Source organism: Eptesicus fuscus, chromosome 24 (assembly GCF_027574615.1).
Source record: "Eptesicus fuscus isolate TK198812 chromosome 24, DD_ASM_mEF_20220401, whole genome shotgun sequence".
NCBI lineage: Eukaryota > Metazoa > Chordata > Mammalia > Chiroptera > Vespertilionidae > Eptesicus > Eptesicus fuscus.
In genome coordinates this window covers 6,625,919-6,647,879 of record NC_072496.1, presented here as the reverse complement: position 1 = coordinate 6,647,879, position 21,961 = coordinate 6,625,919, and the positions used below count along the sequence as shown (strand labels likewise).

At 42.7% G+C, this 21,961-nt stretch overlaps 2 protein-coding genes across 5 annotated transcripts in view; one reads left to right on the top strand and one right to left on the bottom strand.

The window, feature by feature from the left end:
- The first annotated feature begins 180 nt into the window (after nt 1-180).
- On the top strand, nt 181-12,593 carry CNIH4 (cornichon family AMPA receptor auxiliary protein 4). 2 transcript variants are annotated; one of them, XM_008149803.2, is made up of 5 exons: nt 181-293; nt 4,380-4,448; nt 6,640-6,752; nt 8,649-8,789; nt 12,399-12,593. In XM_008149803.2, the coding sequence occupies exons 1-5, from the start codon at nt 225-227 to the stop codon at nt 12,424-12,426; spliced, it is 420 nt and encodes a 139-aa protein (XP_008148025.1). In that variant the 5' UTR covers nt 181-224; the 3' UTR covers nt 12,427-12,593. The 2 variants fall into 2 exon arrangements, with proteins under 2 accessions (XP_008148025.1, XP_054569088.1); XM_054713113.1 differs by lacking the exons at nt 181-293; nt 4,380-4,448 and adding an exon at nt 326-382.
- Nucleotides 12,594-17,787: 5,194 nt separating this feature from the next.
- Nucleotides 17,788-21,961, bottom strand: part of WDR26 (WD repeat domain 26) — a 36,325-nt gene continuing 32,151 nt past the window's right edge. For all 3 annotated transcript variants that reach the window (XM_008149801.3, XM_054713146.1, XM_008149802.3), the window contains exon 14: nt 17,788-21,053. In XM_008149801.3, the coding sequence (XP_008148023.1) occupies nt 21,028-21,053 (26 nt within the window). In that variant the 3' untranslated portion in view covers nt 17,788-21,027. The remainder of the gene's footprint in view (nt 21,054-21,961) is intronic.

Below are 21,961 nucleotides of genomic sequence, written 5' to 3'. Positions count from 1 at the left end.
TTGCCCACCTCTTTGACAGGTACGCGTCCTAATGAACTACATTTCCCAGCATGCATCGGAATCAAGGCGGTTTAAATATGGACTACAATTCCCGGCATGCCGCGCTCCGGCAGAATGGATGACACGCCCCAGCAAGGGGGGTGGAGAGCCTATCAGGGCGGGGTGGGGCGGGTCGGGGCACCAGAACCGGTTTAAGGAAGGACCGGCGGCGGCCGTGGAGGAGGATGGAGGCGGTGGTGTTCGTCTTCTCGCTCCTCGACTGTTGCGCGCTCATCTTCCTCTCCGTGTACTTCGTATCCTTGCCTGAGGCGGGCGGAGGCCTCCCCGGGGCCCGCCGCCGGAGGGACGGGCTGAGGTTGGGCCCGGGTGGGGACCAGGGCAGGTGCGTGGGAGGAGGGCGCGGGCCGCCGGGACCGGTGTGGGTGTGGCGAGCCCGGGCCGGAGAGAGCCCAGCAGCCCCTCCGCCCCGCTTGCCCTGCCCCGGCTGCGGGCCGCGGGTCCGAGCGGGCCTCTCCCGTCGCGCCCGGGCCGGGCCTGCCCGCTGCCGCTCGCCCCCGCGGTGCCCGGACCAGCCCTGCCCTGAGCGGGGCATCTTGGCCTTGTCAGGTCCTCAGAGGAGAGGGGGCGCGGGTTGCCTCCCTGGTGGCCCTCGAGAGACAGGTTGGCGGGTTTTTTTTTGGAGATCCCCAGGGCCGGATCCTTTGTCGGATGCGGGGTGTCCCGAGAGCGAGTGCCCACGTCCTGGGGTGCTCGCTCCTGGACCCGAGGGCGTTGGGGCGAGCGGAGGCGCTTTGCCGCCGCTGGTCATTCTCTGGACACTCCCCCACCCCCGCCCCTTTGTTCTCGCGGGTTTGGGAACTTGGAGGGACCTTTCACGTCCAGGAGTTGATGCTTTTCAAAAAACGGGTGAAGTACCCCCTTCTCGGTGCCGTTTTGTAGGAAGTGTTGGGAAGGATGCCTTTTATTTTATTTTTTAAAAAATACATTTTTATTGATTTTAGAGAGGAAGGGAAAGGGAAAGAGACATAGAAACATCAATGATGAGAGAGAATCACCGATCGCTGCCTCCTGCACGCCCCCCTCTGGGGTTCGAGCCCGCAACCCAGCCAGGTGCCCTTGATCAGAATCGAACCTGGGACCTTTCAGTCCACAGGCCAATGCTGTATCCACTGAGCCACACAGGTTAGGGCGGGAAGGATGTATTTTGAAAACCATCTGCAGTGGATGCTTTCGGTTGCCCCTGGCGGCTGCCGATCTGCGAAGGTAGTAACTGTACACGTGCTATAGAGTTCCCAGGCGGTTCCTCAACTTGCCCACTTTTCTGGGACCGTCCATGTTCAGAACTTCAGTGTGTCGTGTGGAGCTCTTCCTGTGACAGTACTCCAGCTGCATTGCCAGGCCCACAAAGGTGGTTACTAGCCCCCCCAGGAGCTGTGTGCGCTGCAGCTCTTCCCTGCCCTTGAGGGAGCATCTTCGTCTTAGTTGTCGCCCAATTCATTGAAGTAATCTATAATAATAAAAGCGTAATATGCTAATTAGACCAGACATCCTTCCGGACAACCTTCCAGATGAAGCTGGGGCTGCAAGGGAAGCCCAGGTCCCGGGTGCCTGCCAGTGGCCAGAGGGAAGCCCAGGTCCCGGGTGTCAGAGGGCAGCCGGGGAAAGGAAGGCCTACTCTTGCACGAATTTTGTGCATCGGGCCTCTAGTTAAATATAAACCCCGGAAAAACGCCCGAGAAGCTGCACTGTCCTGCTTCCCTTGGAAACCACACGTTCCCTTGTCGACGTTCCCTTGTCGGACAGATTGAAACCGTTCGTTGGCCTGAGTGTCCTGGCTTTAGGGTGGCTTTACCGAGTGGGGCTTCATCCATTATTATGGGAGAAGAGTTGGATGCCGGGCCTCCTTGCTTAGCTGGATATTCCCCGTGCACATTACTTCACCTCTCTTAAGCCTTCGTTTTCTCTATTTTTTAAATATATTTTTATTGATTTCAGAGAGGAAGGAAGAGGGAGAGAGAGAGAAACATCCAGGATGAGAGAGAATCATGGATCGGCTGCCTCCTGCAAGTCTCCCACTGGGGATGGAGCCCACAACCCCGGCATGTGCCTTTGACTGGAATTGAACCTGGGACCTTTCAGTTCGCAGGCCAATGCTCGATCCACTGAGCCAAACCGGCTAGGGCTGGTTTTCTCTTTAAAATGTGCAGAGGTTTTTATTTCCCTGGGGGTGTGTGTGTGTGTGTGTGTAGTGAGAACAGGTGCTAAGCACCTAGCAAGTGCCCGTCCCATGGCCAATATTCAGTAACTATTGCTCCGCCTTCCTCTGGTGCAGTCGCCTGAGGTTTGAAAGGGCAGCAGCATTTGCCTGCGTTTTGATGACCTGTGTCCCTCTTGTGACAAAGGAACTGGAGCTTACACTCAGGGAAATGAAACTTGGGTTTCTGGTTTTGCAGTTTGGAAAATCAGGCTCCATATCTTAAAATAGCCTTGGCGTACACCAGTTTAATATACTTAGAAAAATGTTAGATGGAATATTTGACTTAGACGGTGAGGTACAGTCAGGGTGTGTTTTGATGGAATTCAGCCTATTGTATGACTGTTTTGGGGTAGTTGAATTAGCTTTCTTAATACAGCCAAGAGGTGGGAAGTGGGCAGGGTAGACATTCTGTAGAGATAGGAGTTTTCCTGGACCTTGAACCCTGGAGAGCACCTGTGGAGAAGGAAAGGGGTGGCTATTGATAATCACACACGGGCAAGAGCAAAGGTATGCCCATGACATCTGTGGGTGATGGGTTAAGGAGCCCCTGGAGCGCGTGGTTGATGGTGGTGGTAGCAGAAGCTGAATTAGGAATTAGATCAGATTTTGGAAGCCTGGAATGTTAAGGAGAAGGGCTTTCCACTTTTATTCTCTAGGCAGTAGGGAGCCATTGAGAAATTTGGACATGAAGTGGTGTGCTAGGAAGATGAAAGGGCAGAGTGGGTTGGAAACAGGAAAGACGGGAAGGTAAGAAACGACTAGGGTTCACCTGGATTTGAGAAAGAGTGCTCGTGGGCAGGCGGAAGGAGGGATGGATGAGAGTGGAATTGCCAAGGGGTGATTGCTAGGGCCTGGCAGCAGTTCATTATGAGTTAGGAAACAAGGCAGACACACCTTTCCGTGTTTTGAGCCTGGGCAAATGATGCTTGTGTCATGGACAGAAATAAAACAAATGACCCCTAACCGGTTTGGCTCAGTGGATAGAGCGTCAGCCTGTGGACTCAGGGGTCCCAGGTTCGATTCCAGTCAAGGGCATGTGCCTTGGTTGTGGGCACATCCCCGGTGGGGGGATGTGCAGGAGGCGGCTGATTGATGTTTCTCTCTCATCCATGTTTCTAACTCTTCCTCTCTGTAAAAAATCAATAAAAATATATTTAAAAAAAGAGAAATAAAACACATGGGAGATGGAATCATTTGTGGAGAAAGTGCTAGGTTTGACTATAGCGTATTGAGGTCATGGAGGGGGGATATTTATATGAAAATGCTTTAGAATTTAATGGAAAACATTTGTTTATACTTGCATTGTTGAGCATTTTCAAACTTAAAAGTAGAGACACTAATGTAATAAACCGCATGTTTCTATCACTCGCCTTCAGTGATTTTCAGCGTTTTGCCATCATTTGTCATCTCTCTCCCAGCTCGTGGGGGGGTGGGAGGGGGTGGGCCATTTTAACGTAAAGCCCAGGCATTGCCTTTCAGTTGAAGACTTTTCCTCCTTTTGTCTATCTGTCCCTCAGATGTTTATTTGTGAGTTTATATTTTGTACTAAAAACCATTTTTTTTGCTTAATTCCAGTATAATATATGTTTATTGTAGAAAGTGTGGGAAATAGAGAAAAATATTAGGAAAACAAATCATTTGTAACCCAACTTTTGCAGCATACGGACTGCTAACATGACCATGCTGTATTTATAGTTTTGTATTCTGTTTTTTTTTTTTTTTAATATCTTAAGTCTTTAAAGACATTTTATGGTTATATCATAAGTAAACACTATTTTTCTACTATTGAGAATTCAGGTTTTTAACATTTACACTGTTTTTATAGGTCTTCTTTTTCCATTTCTTATAGCCACTGTTTGGCATTTGAGGAATTCAGATAGAATGTCCTGCATGGGTCACATTAGAATTGAGCACAACGAAAGGATTATTTTGTGAAAATCATTTATTTGTTGAAGGAACACAAATGAGAAAATTTTATTGTCAAATGAGTGAGCTTTAAGGAAATAACTAACTCTTTTCAAGTCAAGTCTAATTCTGCCTTGCAACTGGGATTGCTTTCTGAAACTTAAAAACAAATACTTGTTATAAAAGAAGTCTAAAAATTCCTTATCTTGATCATCAGATAATTACATTGTCTGATTTAGAATGTGATTACATTAATGCTAGATCATGTTGCTCGAAATTAAACAAGGTAAGACATTTCTTTGCTCATTTTCTGACATTGAAGGCAGTTCTCTGTTTTCTGTGTGAGATCATTACAGATAATCATGTATATTTGATTTCAGAGTGCATATTTTCTCTTATTGGAATGCTGGTAGAACTATGTGTTTTGCAAGATTTTTAAATCATGAAACTTCTAGAAGACCTAACTTGGAATTTTGTTCCTTTATTCTGCTTCTTCCTTGTGCCTTTGTCCACAGAGCACATTGTTACTCAGACTAGGTAAAGGTTTCTTAGGAGGGTGATTGTTCTTGTTTTCTGTGTCCACCCCCTCCCCCCGCCCCCTGGAAAGAAAGCTTAGTCTGTCTGCTGTTGCATGAAAGGCCTTCTTTTGGTGGCTTGCTGAGAAATGGAATTAATTAGCTGATTTGTTTTAAAGCCACTTTGCCTTTGGTTTCTAGTCAGAACTCTAAATTGGCAAGAAGATTCTGAATTGCAAAGCTTGTCTAGATGCAGAGAAACCCGTTGATCCTGATTCAGTTGAGATGAGCAGACGGAAGAGCTTTCTAGATAAAAGTTCATATTAAAGTAATACTGAGAGGTGCTTCTGGCTTGACCTAAAAGTGATTTCCAGGTGTTTTTACACCTTCAGTCTACGTAAGCCTCTCTGGCCCAGAGGGAAATAAAGATCCACTCGGAAAGTTAAAATTTCTAGTAAACTATATTCCTTCTCTCTACTTCTCTCTCTCTCTCTCTCTCTCTCTCTCTCTCTCTCTCTCTCTCGCTTTCCCCTCCTCCATCCCTCTCTCTTTCTTTCTGTCGAATTTTCCAGGACATGGTTTAATACAGCGATAGATTTAAATAAAATATTTTATGTTTATCTGCTATGCTTTGAGAGTTCTCTCTACATTTTTTTTGAGATATTATTATATGTAACATTAAATTAGTTTCAGGCCTTCTCATCTTTAGAGAAATGACTACATATAATCAGATGGATTGTGTGTCTTTACATTTCTTGCTTTCTCAGTATTTTAGGTGGGTATTTGTTGGTTTTTAAAAAAATAAAAATAAAAGTCTAAATACCAAGAAAAGCTTATCTGGATTCATCTACTGAGAAAATTACTCCTTCACTTTGAAGTTAAGTAATTTTTTTTAACCTGAATTTTTATAGGTAACTTTTCCTAGTTTCCACAGATAATACATAGGATAGCGCATGATTCCACTTCAGGTTTGTTTGACTTTGCTGCTCACACTTAAGTTAAATTGGTCATATTTTAAAAATGCATATACATATTAAAAAGTTTCAGTTTGTTGCAAATTAGGTTTAAGGCTCAGAAAACCCCTCTTTGTTTGCAAAAAAAAAACTAAATGCAAGAGACCTGGGGCAGTATGCCTGGACTGACTGTGTTCTGTGCCGCTAAGTAGTGGGGCAAGTTACTCAAATCTCTGAGTTTTACTTCCCTCATTCCTACAAGTAGGGAATCTCAGATTTTGGCTCCATAAATATTAGCTTCTAATTAAAAAAGAAGTCTACTCTTAAGAGAAGAAGACCATGGATGAATTGAGAACCTGCCACAATGGTGTTGAGGCATGAGAAGTAGAACATTGCCCTATAAACCAAGAGCATAGATAAGGGCATCTGAGTGCTATAAAGCCAATAGGCTGGGATTCTGATAGCTTAGTTCATTATCATATTTGTTCAACTTAGAGCTGTTATTATTAAAGTACTTTGTCTTTCTGTGTGTGTGTGTGTGTGTGTGTGTGTGTGTGTGTGTATGAGTGAATGTGAAATGATTTCCTTCCGGATTCTGGAGATTGTAAAATGTTTAAGGCTGGTATTCTGACATGAAAGGCAGCATGCATGTGGAATACCGTCCCAAATTAGAGTAGGGGGCTTCAGCATAGATATTGGTTATAGAAAGTAAACAATACTCGATTTCCCCCCTAATTGTCATTCATACCTGCTTAGTGAATGACTTGGAACATTTGCTAAGGACAGATGAGACACAGTTGAAATTTAAGTGCATTATTTGCAAGCTGTGCCCTGATTGTCTGCATGGGCTAAGCAGTTACAGCAGTTTGCAAATCTGGGACATTGAGTCTAAAAATATCTTGAAACACTAGCTTGGAAGTTCCCCGACCCTTCGTTGATGTAGCTTGAAATGACATGTCATTCAGGAGGAACCCAGCAGTGAGATGTGTACTCTGTTCTCCCCTTGCAGTGGATCATTCCAGAACTGATTGGCCATACCGTTGTCACTTTATTAATGCTCGTTTCATTGCACTGGTTCATCTTCCTCCTCAACTTGCCTGTTGCCACTTGGAATATATATCGGTGAGTCTTGTTTGTTTACTGTTTTGTGTCGGGGAAGTTGAAAGAAAAAAATTAAAATAAATATATATATTTTTTTTCTTTTTATATTTTTTTTTACAGAGAGGAAGGGAGGGGGATAGAGGGTTAGAAACATCGATGATAGAGAAACATTGATCAGCTGCCTCTTGCACACCTTCTACTGGGGATGTGCCTGCAACCAAGGTACATGCCCTTGACCGGAATCGAACCTGGAACCCTTGAGTCCACAGGCCGACGCTCTATCCACTGAGCCAAACCAGAATTTTTTATTTTATTTATTTTTTTTTTCATTTTTTAATTAAGGTATTATATGTGTACATATCTTACCTTTTTTTTTTTTTTTTTTAAATCTTAACAGCTTTCTCTTCTCCAGTAGGAGATTCGTGGAACTCAAAGGGGCATTTGCACTTCCTAGAATCAGGGTTGAGAACTGAGTGTGGGGCAAGAGGGGGGAAGAACTACAAGAAGCTTGGACGTGAACGCAGGGAGAGGCCACGGGCAGTATCAGGCGAGGCCCTGTGTGTGGCACAGAGGTCCCAGTCTGGATGTGGAAGCCCAGATGCTTATTAGACTCATGATTGCCCTCCAAGTACCCCAGTTTCCTTATTTGAAAAAGGAATCAGTCAAGGAGGAAGACTATCACGTGCAGCTGTTACAGACACGTGATATTAAATAAATGGGAAATGTTACATGTTATCTGAAGACCCTGAAGGACTCCATAGTATTAACTAGAATATATTAAATATAGTATGATCAAGATTTTGTTTAAAAATTGGAGTCTATTGTGAGTCTGTGGGAATTGGTCTGGATCTGGAACGAGGGGCACGCTTATGGTGCCCTGACCTTCTGTGTTGACTTAGAGCTGTTCCTAGTTCCCCACTGAGGTCCTACCGCCACCACCATAACATTTCTTTTTTTTTTTTTTTTAAATATTTTATTGATTTTTTACAGAGAGGAAGGGAGAGGGATAGAGAATTAGAAACATCGATGAGAGAGCAACATCCATCAGCTGCCTCCTGCACACCCACTCTGGGGATGTACCCGCAACCAAGGTACATGCCCTTGACTGGAATTGAACCCGGGACACTTCAGCCTGCAGGCCGATGCTCTATCCACTGAGCCAAACCGGTCAGGGCGTCCATAACATTTCTTACTTGCGTATTTGGCACCTCATCTGGTTTTTTTTTTAGTTACGTAAAATCAGACATCAAATTTTTAGTCTGAATTATCCATTTACTGTCTTGATTGGAGAGTTTTATTTCATCACAGTAGCATTTAGTCTAAATCATTTCTATTCTGTTTTCTTTAAATTGCTCTTTTAAGGTAGGTACTGCTCAGAAACCATGCAGATTGAGACGTTATCTATTGATCAGCAGACGCACAGAGATGAGGTTTCTGATCGGACATAGAACCTTTTTATTATCATCTGAGAAATAGGAATGATTATGTCTGACGCTACTCTTCCTTATAAAGAGGAGAAAGTGAAGGGATTTGCATTAACTGACTTAGAACTTTTTAGATAAAGAAGTTTCTAAGAACTTGATAAAATTGGTGTGGTTTGGAGTCCCCTCCAGTGGTTTTCTACAGAAGATGTGTAAGAGGGTCTCAGTGCATAAAATACTCTTCTCTAGAGTGTTATTGTATTGTTTCAGAAGGCAGAAAACTACACCAACAATTAACAGGATTGTATCTTTCAAAGGAAAACTAAGTGGTGGCCTGTGACCTTACCATAATACCCTGCTCATATTTGGTCTGAATTTAAAACTGCTATGATTGGCTCACTTTTAAAGGTTGACTATTATTGGTTACTTAGTTTTGAATATTTTTGCTGATGATTTGATTTTCCTTCTAATATATGTGCATCCTTTAATTTATCAGGTTCATTATGGTGCCAAGTGGTAACATGGGAGTGTTTGATCCGACAGAAATCCACAATCGAGGGCAGCTGAAGTCACACATGAAAGAAGCCATGATCAAGCTTGGTTTCCACCTGCTCTGTTTCTTTATGTATCTTTACAGGTGAGTTTACCTGTAAACTGGCCTTTCCTGGATCCCATGCCTGCTTTTGATGGGTTAGATACTATACTGTAGGATTTAGCATTGACATTGCAAGCTCTGGGGAGTTACGTGAATTTCTTGCATTGAATCAGCATTCTGTCTGACCTACAGTAGTTACTCTGTAGTATTAGTTATTCCTTGGCTGTAAAGTTGTCAATATGCTTAAACTGTCTTTGCTACTGCTTTCCTGCCCTGGTGTCCAGTTGTGAGGCCTCGCTGCCTGTTGTAAGTATAAATATTTGTAGCCTAAAGATTGTCCCACTCATGGCATACCAGACCACGGGCGGTAGCTCTCAGCAACTTACAGCCAGCGTGGCTTATTTTCCCGGCAATAAGGAACTGAGGTGTGATGCCTCTTCTCCAGCCTGCTAAGTGGTCCATTCTGGTAAAATTGCATCAGGCTTTGGTTATAACAGGTTGGAAGGGTAAGAATTAATCTTGGCGTAGCTCAGTGGTTGAACGTCGACAGGGCACATGCCTGGGTTGTGGGCCCAATTCCCAGTGTGGGACGTGCAGGAGACAGCCAATCAATGATTTTCTCTCATCTCTCCCTCTCTCTCCCTCTCTGAGATCAATAAAAATATATTAAAAAAAAAAAAGAATTGATATGAAGGATTGGCTGTCAGACACGGGTGTAGCCTTATGCAGTCCTGTTTTAAACTTAGATTTATTACGGTATGTTTTAAGAGATAAACATGCCACTTTTTTTTTAAACCTATCACAGACCCATAGATAAAGCAGAGGGAAAGAAGTTGTCATGTGTATGGCTTGATTAAGCCTTTATGAAGCTAGACCTCAGGCTTAACCTTTGTATCTGAGCTTAATTAGGTCATTCCTAGTTTTTTGCAGGTAAATTTAAATTTTTCATATAGGCATAAGGGCTGTTAGGAAAAACTTGCACTGAATGAAACTTCTATCACTCAGAGGAGTCTTAATAATTAGAAACTGAATAGAGATAGCAGTTTAAAAAAATGTCAGAAGTAACCCTGGCTGGTTTGGCTTGGTGGATAGAGCGTCAGCCTGCAGACTGAAGGGTCCTGGGATCGATTCCGGTCAAGGGCACATGCCTGGGTTTTGGGCTTGATCCCCAGTAGGGGACGTGCAGGAGGCAGCCAACCAATGATTCTCTCTCATCATTGATGTTTCTATCTCTCTCTCCCTTCCTCTCGAAATCAATAAAGATACATTTAAAAAAATAAAAATTGTCAGAAGTCAGAGCCATTTTAGTTCTTTCTGAATAACTCGGCCTCCAAAATCCTTTTGCTGTGCTGATTTCACCCACTAGCATAGAGTAAAGTTGAGTTCAGATGATTTCCTTTTCACTATTTCTTACTTGCTTTTCTGGTTTTTTAAAAACTAGGACAGAAAAAGCACATTGGAATTAATTTCTGATTCTCATAGCCTACCTCATTGCTAATGTGCTTAATTTTTTTTTGTGTTAAGCCTCACCCAAGGATATTTTTCCATTGATTTTTAGAGACAGTGGGAGAGAGAGGGAAAGACAGAGAGAAACATCGATGTGAGAGCAACGCATTGATTGGTTGCCTCCTGCACGAGCTCCAACCAGGGCCCAGGCTAGGGAGGAGCCTGCAGCCAAGGTACATGCCCTTGACTGAAATTGAACCCGGGACCCTTTGGTCCACAGGCTGATGCTCTAGCCACTGAGCCAAGCCAGCTAGGGCTAATGTGCTTAATTTTTAATCCTCGTATTGAGATGAAAAATAAAGAGCAAAGAAATGTTAAGAACATTTTTGAAGTTAAGCCATATGAAGGCATCTTTACCATCATGTATATTCCCTATGTTTCTGAAGAGACGAAAAGCAAGCAGGGATCAGCTTAGCTCAAGGTTATTCTTGCTTCACCCTCTCCCTCCCTCCAGGTTTTACATTGTCGGAGCACAGAGTCGAGTGGCCATTCCCTGGTCTTGCTAGCAGGAGCTTCTTGGGGCAGCTGTGGGTACAGCACTGTAGTCACACTTCCGGGAGTTAATGTAGGGTTAGGGAGCACTGTCTTCCTTATAGACCAAGACGCCTTAAGAATTAAAAATGCATGACCGTCTATTAGCTCTTGGTTGTTGAATGTCGAGCAATGGGAAGATACGGGTGAAGACAGGGATTAGAGGAATCGGGAAGCTGTCTGGGCAGGTTTAAGGTGTGGTTCTTTACAACGGAAATGACAGGCAACCTGGCAGGGGTTTGACTGAGTTAGCTGCATTCCGCCTTCGCTGCACCCCGTCTTTCTCTTCTCTTCTTTTTCCTTCGTAGCTTGTCATTTTTAGGTTCATTGCTGTTACCTTACCCCTTGAGTCACCCATGGCTCAAGGGATCAGGATGAAAGAATAATCTCAGATGTCCTTTGCTCTTAGCTTTTGGTTGCTGTTAAGAGTGGTTTTATTTCCAAAATCATCCGATTCCCAATGCAGGGATTTTATGCTGCTCCTTTCTGTGTCGCTGGCCACAGCTTGCATGGGTGCCTTGCATATGGCATTCATTCAGTGTTTATTAGATAGAATTACAGGGAAAAAATGCCCATCTTCTTTTAGAGATTGGTAGAATCTGCTGTTAGTTTTTTGTTTAGTTACTGGTGTAAGGGCATCTGGGCTCTACCTCTTAGTCACTGTGTGACCTGGGGCAGGTTTCTTAACCTCTCTGTGCCTGTTTCTTCCTCTGAAAATGTGATAGTAATAGTACCTACCTTATCGGTTGATGTGGACTAAATGAGATAATGTCTGTAAGCACTGAGGTTTGTGCTGACCTAAAATCTAAAAAAAGATATTTAAAAACATATTGGTGACTACCATTAATCTGGTCTGTGCACTGAGTACACTTAGTATGGTTAACTTTGAACTACTAGTCTTTAAACAACTCATACCGTTAGTAATGCCAGGTTATTTCTGTGTATTTCATCATTTGATCTCAGTAGAGCAAAGCTGATCCCAGTAAAGGAAATGGTAGTTTGTTACTGTGGTGGTTTTAATGGAGGATTTATTGAGAGACTGCTACATGTCAGGTGACACAGAGGAACAGCACACAATCCCTCTGTAAAAGCCAGGAGCCTGGGATGCTGTGGTTGGATGTTATTCTGGAATATGAGTGACGACGCCCAGGTCAGAGCGCTCGTCTGGGAAGAGCTCACAATCCAGGGCAGCAGTGGAAGCCAGGGGGGGGCGGGGGGTGGGGGGAGAAGATGAGTTATGGGAGGGGCCGGCCTCCTGAAGGAGAGGCCTGAGGAGGAATGTCCTAGGCTGACGGGGCGGGAGGGGAGGTGGGGTTGCAGGCACAGGGTTGGCATGTACAAAGATCTGGCTAGAGAATTCGTTTTTTCCCTGGACATAGCTTGTTTTTCCTAGTTATATTCCCCACTCCCACCTTGATTACCTTATTTTTTAGTGAAAAAAACATAGGGCACCTAGAAACCCCAACATAGACTTTCTTTTCTGTCGGTATAAATAATCGTCTTTTACTCAAATGGGTGTTCCTAGATGAGCCTTAGGGATACGAGTCGGGACACACCGGACTGTGGGACATGCCTGAAGGAAACATGGGTAACCAGAATTTCTTCTCTCCACAGTATGATCTTAGCGTTGATAAATGACTGAAGCTGGAGCAGCCGTGGTGGAAGTCAGCGACACTACAGTGCACAGTTGAGGAGCCAGAGATACTTACGTCATCCTTAGAACCGTAACCATAGCAGTATATTTTTTCCTCTTTGAACAAAAAAAATATTTTTGCTGTATTTTTACCATATAAACTATTTAAAAAAACATGAATTGAGTTTTTGTAGATTTCTGGTTCCCAACTTTCGCCTGAACCCCAACGTGTGAAGGTGTTTGTCGTCACCTGTGCGTGGAAGAGGGTAGCTTGGATGTGGGAGCGGGGCTGCCACTCGAACCTCGCACGCCAAAGGAAGGAGGGCACACCTTCGAGCTGCTCAGCGAGGGGGCGGAAGAGGCAGAGCCAGGCAGCACAGCTAACCTGGGCAAAGGAAGCAAGTCAGTCACCCTTCTGCCTGTATCGTGGCAGCTCCTGTGTTGAATAGTCTAAGGTTTACGGGACTGCCAGCTAAGGCCTTTTCCTACCATTAAAAGACATTTCAAAGATCACGTATTTCTTTACGGAATCTGTGACCCCTAATAAACCATCTGCCAGGTCCAGTGTCATTCCTGCCTATAGGACGGGGAAAAACTAACCAAGAGGTTCATTTAAGAGCCACTGCCTCCAGTCACCTCACACCTGAGCGGTCCCACTGGCTCTGGCCGGCTCTTGTGCTTTTGTGCTGCCTGACCCATTTGCGCTTGGTCTCCATCCATCCTTCAGTGGGTTTGGGGAGGAGATTTGGTAGATGCTCCTCAGGTCAGAAGCAGGAATAGCCAGTCACTCGGCGGCAGCGCTCTGCACGGTGCCAGGCTACCTGGGCTGCTGTCCTGCTGCGCTGGCCCCTCGGAGTGGGAGCTGCAGGACCAGCCGTCTCAGACACGGCAGCGTCCAACCGAACGGTTCCTTGGAGCTCCGCTTGTCAATCTTGCCGTGGGGGAGAGCAGTCAACCTCTTCGGCTCTGTTTGCTGGGTCAAGTGAACCTGGAAGTTTATTCTCAGTCCACGTTTGTGCTTTAATCTTAAGTATTGGCATTTAGGCAAAACATGGTATGTTTTAAGGCAGAGTCCAAAGGGATTATTCGCTCTGTTGAGGCAGAATTGGGTGGCTAAACAAGGCGTGTGGTTACCAAAGGATCAAACATTGCGTGTCCTTCCGACCCTGGACTGGGTTTAGCTTTGGCAGAAGCCCGGGAGCCGGCAAAACACTCCACGTTTCAAGGGCGGACGTGGGGCCGCCACGCCGGGAAGGAGCAGTGAACAGCAGGCGCGGTAACCCTGGCTCTGTTGGCCTCAGAAATGCTCCTGTGGTTCTTCCGTTCCTTCCGGCAGAGCCAAGAACCTGTCCCAGGAGTGACTGCTTGCATCTCTCTTGAGCCTTTTCCTTTGAGGCACCTTTTCAGTCTCTCCACTCTGCCTTTCTCCCTAACTTCCGGTGTCTCTTCACGTTCCACTCAGGCTATTACAGCAATGGAAGCTGCTGGAGACTTGAAATCCTTAGAAGTGAGATGCAAGCAGGTTACGTTGAGTAGCTTCAAGGTGGTGGTGGACTGTGGACCAGAATGCTTTATCTGGTTTCAAGTGTCCTCAAGAACCCAAGTCACACCCGTGCAGCTGCGCGTCTGGCTGCCAGCTCACAGGCTGTCCGGCAGCGCTGCGGAGGCTGCGCACCGGGAAGGTGCCCTGTTTACAACCAAGGACAGCTCTTCTGGAACTTGAGCTGTGCTTCAAACAAACCACCGTTCTTGGATTGCTTGTCTGTAGCAAAGCCAGGAAAAGGGGGTAGCTCTAGTTTTTTCATTTTTTAGGTACTTCTCTGGAAATGATGTAAAGGGGGGAAAGCATCAACTTTTTAAAAAAAATTCATTTTGACTTTAGAGAGGGAGAGGGAGAGATAGAAACTTTGATGAGAATTGTTGATCAGCTGCCTCCTGCACACCCCTTACTGGGGATGGAGCCCACAACCCGGGCATGTGCCCCGATCAGGAAGCGAACTGTGACCTGGTTCATAGGTCGATGCTCACCACTGAGCCATGTGGGCCGGGCTGACGGGTTGACATGTTTTAACAATCAGTTTTATTCCGAGGCAAGTGGCCATCTGTAGACGAAGGGGGTTTGTATGGTGGAGTGCTTAACAACGAGCTCAGAGGCACCTGAGAGTCCCAGCCCCTTTATACCTATTGGTTTGTTTTAGCCGATTTCTCTTGGTGAAATGGAAATTGCTTGTGAAGTTACTTTGAGAATTAAGTGGGAATGCATATAAAGTGGCTCATCCATAGTGATGCCCACAGTAAGCATCCAATACATTAGCCCAAATGAGCATCTGTTCCGTGTTACTGTTACTCAATGACCAAACAGGTGTGCAGCTTTGGGGCTAGTCCCTCTCGGTACACTTCTTGCTCCTGCTTCGAATTCGTGGTCTCATTGCTGAAGTAATACAGCATAGGCCTGTGGTTCCCCTAAACTGCCTACGAGTGGATCAGTGCCAACTGACAACATAAGATTACTTGGGGTATAAGGTGGCTTAAAAATCTCAAAGTTAAATGAAAAACACTTAGCACATTCATTAATTTGAATTGTGGATATGACCAATCGTCATGACTAATTATGTCTTAAGTAAGCTTCTTCCTGAGGCTATAAAAGAAAAAAGTTTTGAAATGTATATGAGGGACCCCCCTTGCATCAATATGACCAAAGAAGCCACCAACCTTCACATCCAAAATGGAACTGAGCCTGGCCGGCGTGGCTCAGTGGTTGAGCACTGACGTATGAACCAGGAGGTCACGGTTCGATTCCTGGTCAGGGCACATGCCTAAGTTGTGGGCTCCATCCCCAGTGTGGGGCGTGCAGGAAGCAGCCTATGGATGATTCTCATCACTGATGTTTCTATCTCTCCCTTCCTCTCTGAAATCAATAAAAATATATATTTAAAAAAAACACAAAATAGAATTGAAAACTTGACTGAAACTCGTCCTTCCCTATTTCCTGCGGTAGCTATAATTAATTACATGCTGCTTGAGTATCTTGTTAACTATGTGATTAGAATACTGTTCATATCCAGCAAGCTCACGTTAAGTACGCCAATAAAGTTTGAGGGAGAAGAGCTCACTGCCACAAAGTCGATGGCGACACTGAAGATGCTTGGAGGTAGTATTAGGATGTTGGGATCACATGGTTTGTTGAATCTTTCTTAACAGTTTTAAGTTTTTTCTGGAAAAAATTTCAAGAAGCCATTAAATATGTAACCAAAGACCATCAACTTTTCTTAAGTGGAAGGGAATTGTTTTAAAATACCACTCTCTACTCTTAGGTTTAAGGTTGGGAGGTTTTTATTCCTGGTGCTGGAATCTGGCATGAAACCTGCAGTGCAGATGAACCATGTGAGTTGGCTCCCTCTGCAATGCATAGCTGTGTTTAAAGAAAACGAGTAGGAAAACTCCTTTGTTCTCTTGCCTGTTGACCAGAGGAAGCCTCAACCATGGCTCTAAGCAGTGCCTCTTGGCCTCTGAGTAGCTCTGCCACCCTAAGCTGATGGCCAGCATTTGCCTGCCAAATACTAATTTTTCGTATTTGAGCTTCCTTTTACTGAACAGAACTCCACTCTTAGATCTTTAAAGAACTAATACAATTATTATGATATAAATTTTAATTTCAAATGAGAAATATATTTTCTCTACTAATCAAGGTATTCGATGCCTAAGTGCATAATTTCAGGTCAGTAATATTTTTGAACAAGCGGGATATGTGACTCCTTTAAAATGTAAATTTTTCTAAGTTAATCCATGATTTCACACAGCAGTTCTTTAAAAAGATTTCCCAACAGATAAAACAGTGCTTCCTTAGACATCAACTTAAAAAGTCAAATTCAGCAAATTGGTTGTTTCAGGTAAAAACAGTACTAAAACATGCAGATCAATGCATATTATGAGAGTTAACACAGCAACAATTACTTACTCATTCTGTTTATTGGATTGAAAGGGAATACAAACGATTGGTTAAGTGCTACGCACTGACATGGAAAGGTGTATTAAAAAAAACACATCAGTAACACAAATCAAAGTTAATGTAGCTTCAACTGAACAAAATTTTAAAGACATTTAATATACTACACATTTATAAACGTTAACAAGAGGTGTTTTGTAAATAATTAGTGGGACAAGTGAAAATAAATATCAGAGACCTGAAGTTTTTTATGCTTTAATGAAATAATAAAGCAAAGAAATTTAAACTACTAAATATAATTTGAGAGGCAGTTAAAAAAAACCAACAAAAAACAATAACCCCCAAAATTTAAGAACACAATCCTTTGAAACATTTAATCAGTCCATAGCAAGTAGTTATTACATACCAAAATCTCTAATGTTAACTAGTTCCACCACAATGCCATGTAAATCTTGACAATTTAGAAATCTTGAGATCAACACAAGTTCTTTTCTTGATCTCTCCAGCTTGGTTTGTAAGGACATACATGCTTTTGTGGATCTAGTCCCCTCGCCACACACCCCCATTTTCAAGGAGCCAATAACATTTTTTTCCATCTGTGCCTAAAAATGTTACGATTCAGTTTTAGCGCATTGACCCTGATAATGAAAATGTTTACGTTAAAGATGGGGACACCATATCAGTTTTATAAAAATATACCAGTATTAACCAAACCTTCAATTCAGAGAGGGCACTTTACAAGACTTTTAGTAAAACTGACAGGAGCCTAGAACAGCTGTTTCCTGGCCTTTTTATGAATTAAGTACTCTCTCTTCCACAGACACACAACACACATTTTTATACTATTAGTTTCATTACATCCAGGCTATCTGGATTAAGTAGATAGGGGATGAGTTTTTATAGTTTTTGTTTTTGTAACTATATAGGGCAGCTACTATAACAACAGCCTAACAACACTGAAAAATTTCAATTAAGTTCACCCTGTTTTTAGAAAGTGTCTATGTGTAAATGAAAATCACCTTTCTTTTTGAGTTTGTTCATATTAAATCAAACATGGTTTTTGAATGGAAGTACTATTTTGGAGAGCAACCCCAAGAGAGCTGCTAATGTCTAAGTGAGAAATTAAACCCAAATCAAAATGCATATACATTTTAGAGATGGGACAAAAGGATATTAAGAAAAATGTCTTCTTTCCTCCCCATTCAAAAGCAGCCATCTTCTGCTGTGAAAGAAACTGACATGGATATGTCCCTTTCAAGAGATGTACCATATATTTACCACTGTGAGCAGAGGTTCTTGTGTGCAGGAACCAACATCCTAAAAAAGAGAATTTCAAGATGGGGAGGGGTGGGAAAGAAGGGTTTTCTATTAATGTCACGGAATGCCACTCTAGAGGGAGAACACTCCTAATAATAAAATCACCAGATTACTACTAGTGTGATTTCAGATTAAGAAAATACTGACAAAAATTGGATTCCCCCCCCTCGCAACTCGCAGGTTATTTTACTTAGTTTATATTTAAAGTCAGGCAATCCCTTTCTGTTCTCCCACCCACTAAAATAGGCCAACTTGTAGGGACATTTGCAAGTCAGGTTTCCTCTGTTTAAACTACTTACCTGGTTTTATGTAACACATTTCCCTGGCCAATAAGAGTAACAGAAAGGTAGCTGGCATGAACACTAATAATTAAAGGACAAAAACCAAAACTGAAGCGTAGTCATCCCTCCCAATTCTCCACTCTTAATTCTTTACCACCACCCACACGCCGGTCTCAGTAATCCCCAAATCCAACATTGTACTATGAATAACCAATTATTTGGAGGAAAAAGACATTTAATTTCATACTTGCTCTAGCCCTTAATCAATAACAACAAAAAACATTTTTAAGCACATGGAAATGAGCCTACTAACCTGATTTTTGGGAGCCAAAATTCTCCACTCTATTTTGATCTATGTGCAAAAAGTATTGGTACTTTTCAGTTTATACATTTGTTAGCATCTTACGGCTGGCTTGATAGTTTTCTCCCATGTATTCTCACTGTTAACCCTACGCCACACTCAAGTTTTCAGTTCCATCTAGGGGTAGGCCATCCTGCTCTTGGGCTCTTTGGACCCTGAGTCCCTGGTTTTCTTATTTATTTCACCTTTCCAGCACAATCACAGCATGGCAAATGCATGAGACAGACGCTGACAGCCAATTGGCACAGCAAAGTACCAGTATATGTAGGAAGCGGCCCGTCCAGACAGACCTGGAAAACAAACTCACCTAGCTAGCTGCTGCAGAAACCTTTGCATAGTTGTGACTCCGTTTGAATGGAGTTATGTCAGTGTAAGGTGAGCCTCACGTTCACTCCACTGTTTTAAAGTGTTTGTAACTGGACTTGAGCAGCACTCTGAACACGCAGGCCTTGGGGCGGCTGGGTGGAGGAGGAGAAGCTGAGTGCAGAACTAACTGCCTGAAGGGGCACACACTTCAGCGAGTGCTACATGTTCCCGGACACACCGTAACCGTATCCGTAAACAGGTGTGGAGTGTCCAGGCCCACATTCTGTTAGTGAAGTTACTGTAGACTGGGGTGTATTAACGGCTTCAGGGTATATACAGGAATCACTTAAAATATGGATTTAACTGTACTGAGGTAAAGAGAAGTTGCCACTTAATTATATACAGTTACCAATGAAGATTTTTTATTCAAGCTTAAAGTAAAAAGTAATTGTAGTTAAGAAAAATGAAGTACCAGATAAACTGTAACATATAGTATCTTAACTTAGAAGTATCAAAACAGGAATTCTTGATTCTAAGTAATGATCTCTGCAAAATGGAGCTTAAAGAAACCTTTTACATACCAATTTGATAAAATAATCTGCTGACCACGATTTGTCATTTTCTCTTACTACGAGAGCTTTTGGGAGAATCCGTGCTATTTTAAGGCCAATTGTGTTTTTCTTTCTTCTCCCCTTCCCCAACTTCCCCGTTTCTCCCTGCTGCCATCCCCAACTCCCCAGCCCCAATGGAAGAATTTCTGACACCTAAGTTTTTCTCCTCTTTGTGGATCCTCCAGAGTCTACTCATGGTAACAATATAGACCTGGCTGGGCCTAATGGGAACTTAGTTCAAGATTTTCTTCACCAGAATCATATTTTGGGGGCATTCCCACTCCTCTTCCCAATGTAACAGCTATGGTCACTGTATTTATCTTCTACTGAAAAAGGGAGGGAATTTCAAAGGAGTCTAAGGATGTTGCATTTCAGCTGTTACGGGACTTAAAAGCACAATGTGAACACCAGGCTTTTGGCTTATTTTAAATGTGAAATTCTCAAAATTAAAAGTGCTTTTCCATGAAGGAAACCTTTCCTTACACTAAAAGGGGAGGGGAGAGGGAAAGACTACCCACAGCACCAGTTTAGAATGAGGTTCAGTATGGCAATATCTGAAAAACTGAGAAGGTTCTTTAAATGTATGTGTCCCTACATGTCAAAATATTAAGGGCAAGTAAGAGAAATGACCATGAGGTTTTAAACCCAGGTTAAATATGTTTGTAACTTGCTGCATTCTTCTAACGAGCTCAGTTATACTACAAACTCCCAAAGTGGTTATTATCTGCGGCTTCTACTCTCTTGCTAGATCACACCAAACGATTTCCCAAGCTGAGAACAACTTGGAACAAGCTTTGCCAAAAGCCTAAACTGACTACTGATCTCTCATGTTGATTATATTTAAAATTCTCTTTTTAAATCTTGAATTTCTTCAAGATCAGGTACTGATGTTACTTCAGGAATAAAACAAAAGGGGGAAAACCTTCAAATTATTACTCTGAATTTCCTGTGTAATGTCCTTCCCAGCACTGCTTCTGACCATGTCTCAGGTGGTATTCCAGAAGAGCATCAGTTGTACTGCGCATCTAAGTCATAGAGGAAACTGTTTTTAAGCTGGTTTAGATTCCAAATGTATACAAAGGAAGTCACTTTGATCCTATAAATACTTCTTAATTTATTTTTAAAAAAATTGTGCTGTTAACCCTTTTACGGGGCAACAAGCTATGTGAAAAGTACAAAACTTTTTGTCAAATGTAGTATTGAGAGTGCTTTTGACATAGTTCACTGGTTTATCATCTGGATCTGTATATACTGTGCAACGGGCAAGGCTAGAATCCATGAACCAAGCTGCAAAGATCTCAAGCTAAATAAGGCGGAAAGATTTGGAGAAACAAAAGGAGGAAATTCTTTCCTATCCAATGTATACTCTTCAGACTAATGCACTCTTTCTATCAAGCCTTCTAAACTGTTAAATAAAGTTTCCAAACAAGCATTTTAAACTTCATTACACAGAAGAGCAACAAGAATGGTATCCCCCCAGACAAAAGGCAGGGGGGGAAAATATATATACTGAGTTCAATGGGTAAGCCTGAATGTAGCACAGTTCTTCACAACCGATGGGGGTAATTCGACATGGTGTCCAACAACGTTCTACGACGTGCTTCATCTCAACTGGTTACTATGAAGCAAGGTGTGAATGTTTGGCCCCAACCGGGCTTCAGAAATGGTTCTTTTTTCATGACGAGCATGTCTGTCCAGCTATCAATCATGTTTGTTTGCACCAAATCCCAAGCCATTAAAATACGACTAATTTAAGTTAAACAGAAGTCGTCTGCTCCAAATTCGCCATCAACTATCCATGCTACTGCATTCCTCTGAAGACAAGACAGGAGTATATTGGGAAGGGCGGTGAGAGGAAGAAGAGGGGAGGGGGAGAAAAAAGTTACCAGTTAGAAAGTTTTAAAATCAATACCATGACTTTAAAAAATATAGTAACATTAAAAAACAAACACATCAAGGCAAACTCTTAGTACTTTCATCATAATCATTAAAACGATGTGCCTGCATCATGTCTCAGACTATACATTAAACTCATGATCATTTTGAATACTGCAGTACTCAAATGAATAACTATATTGTAATCTCCGACTTTTAAAATGAACCTTGAAATAGTTATGCACAATAGGAAAATCTTCATGACAGTTTATAACAGTAAGACATATCTGGCAGTCCAAGACAGAACTGTGTATTATAACTATATACTTAATTCTCCTTTTGACAGCTCAGTTTGAAATTCTGAAAAATCACCCTATTTTTTCTTGGTGGGGAGGGGAGGTGTAATGTTATCAACAGCTTTACTGATATAGTTCACATGCTATACAATGTACTAATTTAAAGTGTACAATTCAATAGTTATTAGTATATTCATAGGATTGTTAAACCATCACCACAATCAATTTCAGAACATTTTCATCACCCATTAACATATACAAACACCCACCCCCAATCCTAAGCAACTACTCGTCTGCTTTCTGTCTCTATGGATTTGCCTGTTCAGGACCGTTTCATATAAATGGAATCACAATATGTACTATTTTGTGTCTGGCTTCTTTCACTCAGCATATTGTTTTCAAGGTTCATCCAAGTTGTAGCATATGCTAGCATTTGAGACTATTCCATTTTATATATTCCTCAAAATAAAGCAAAAACACACACACAGTATGGAACGCTACTATTATAACAAAAGGTCAGCAAATTCTCTATTTTGAAATGGAATTAAGTG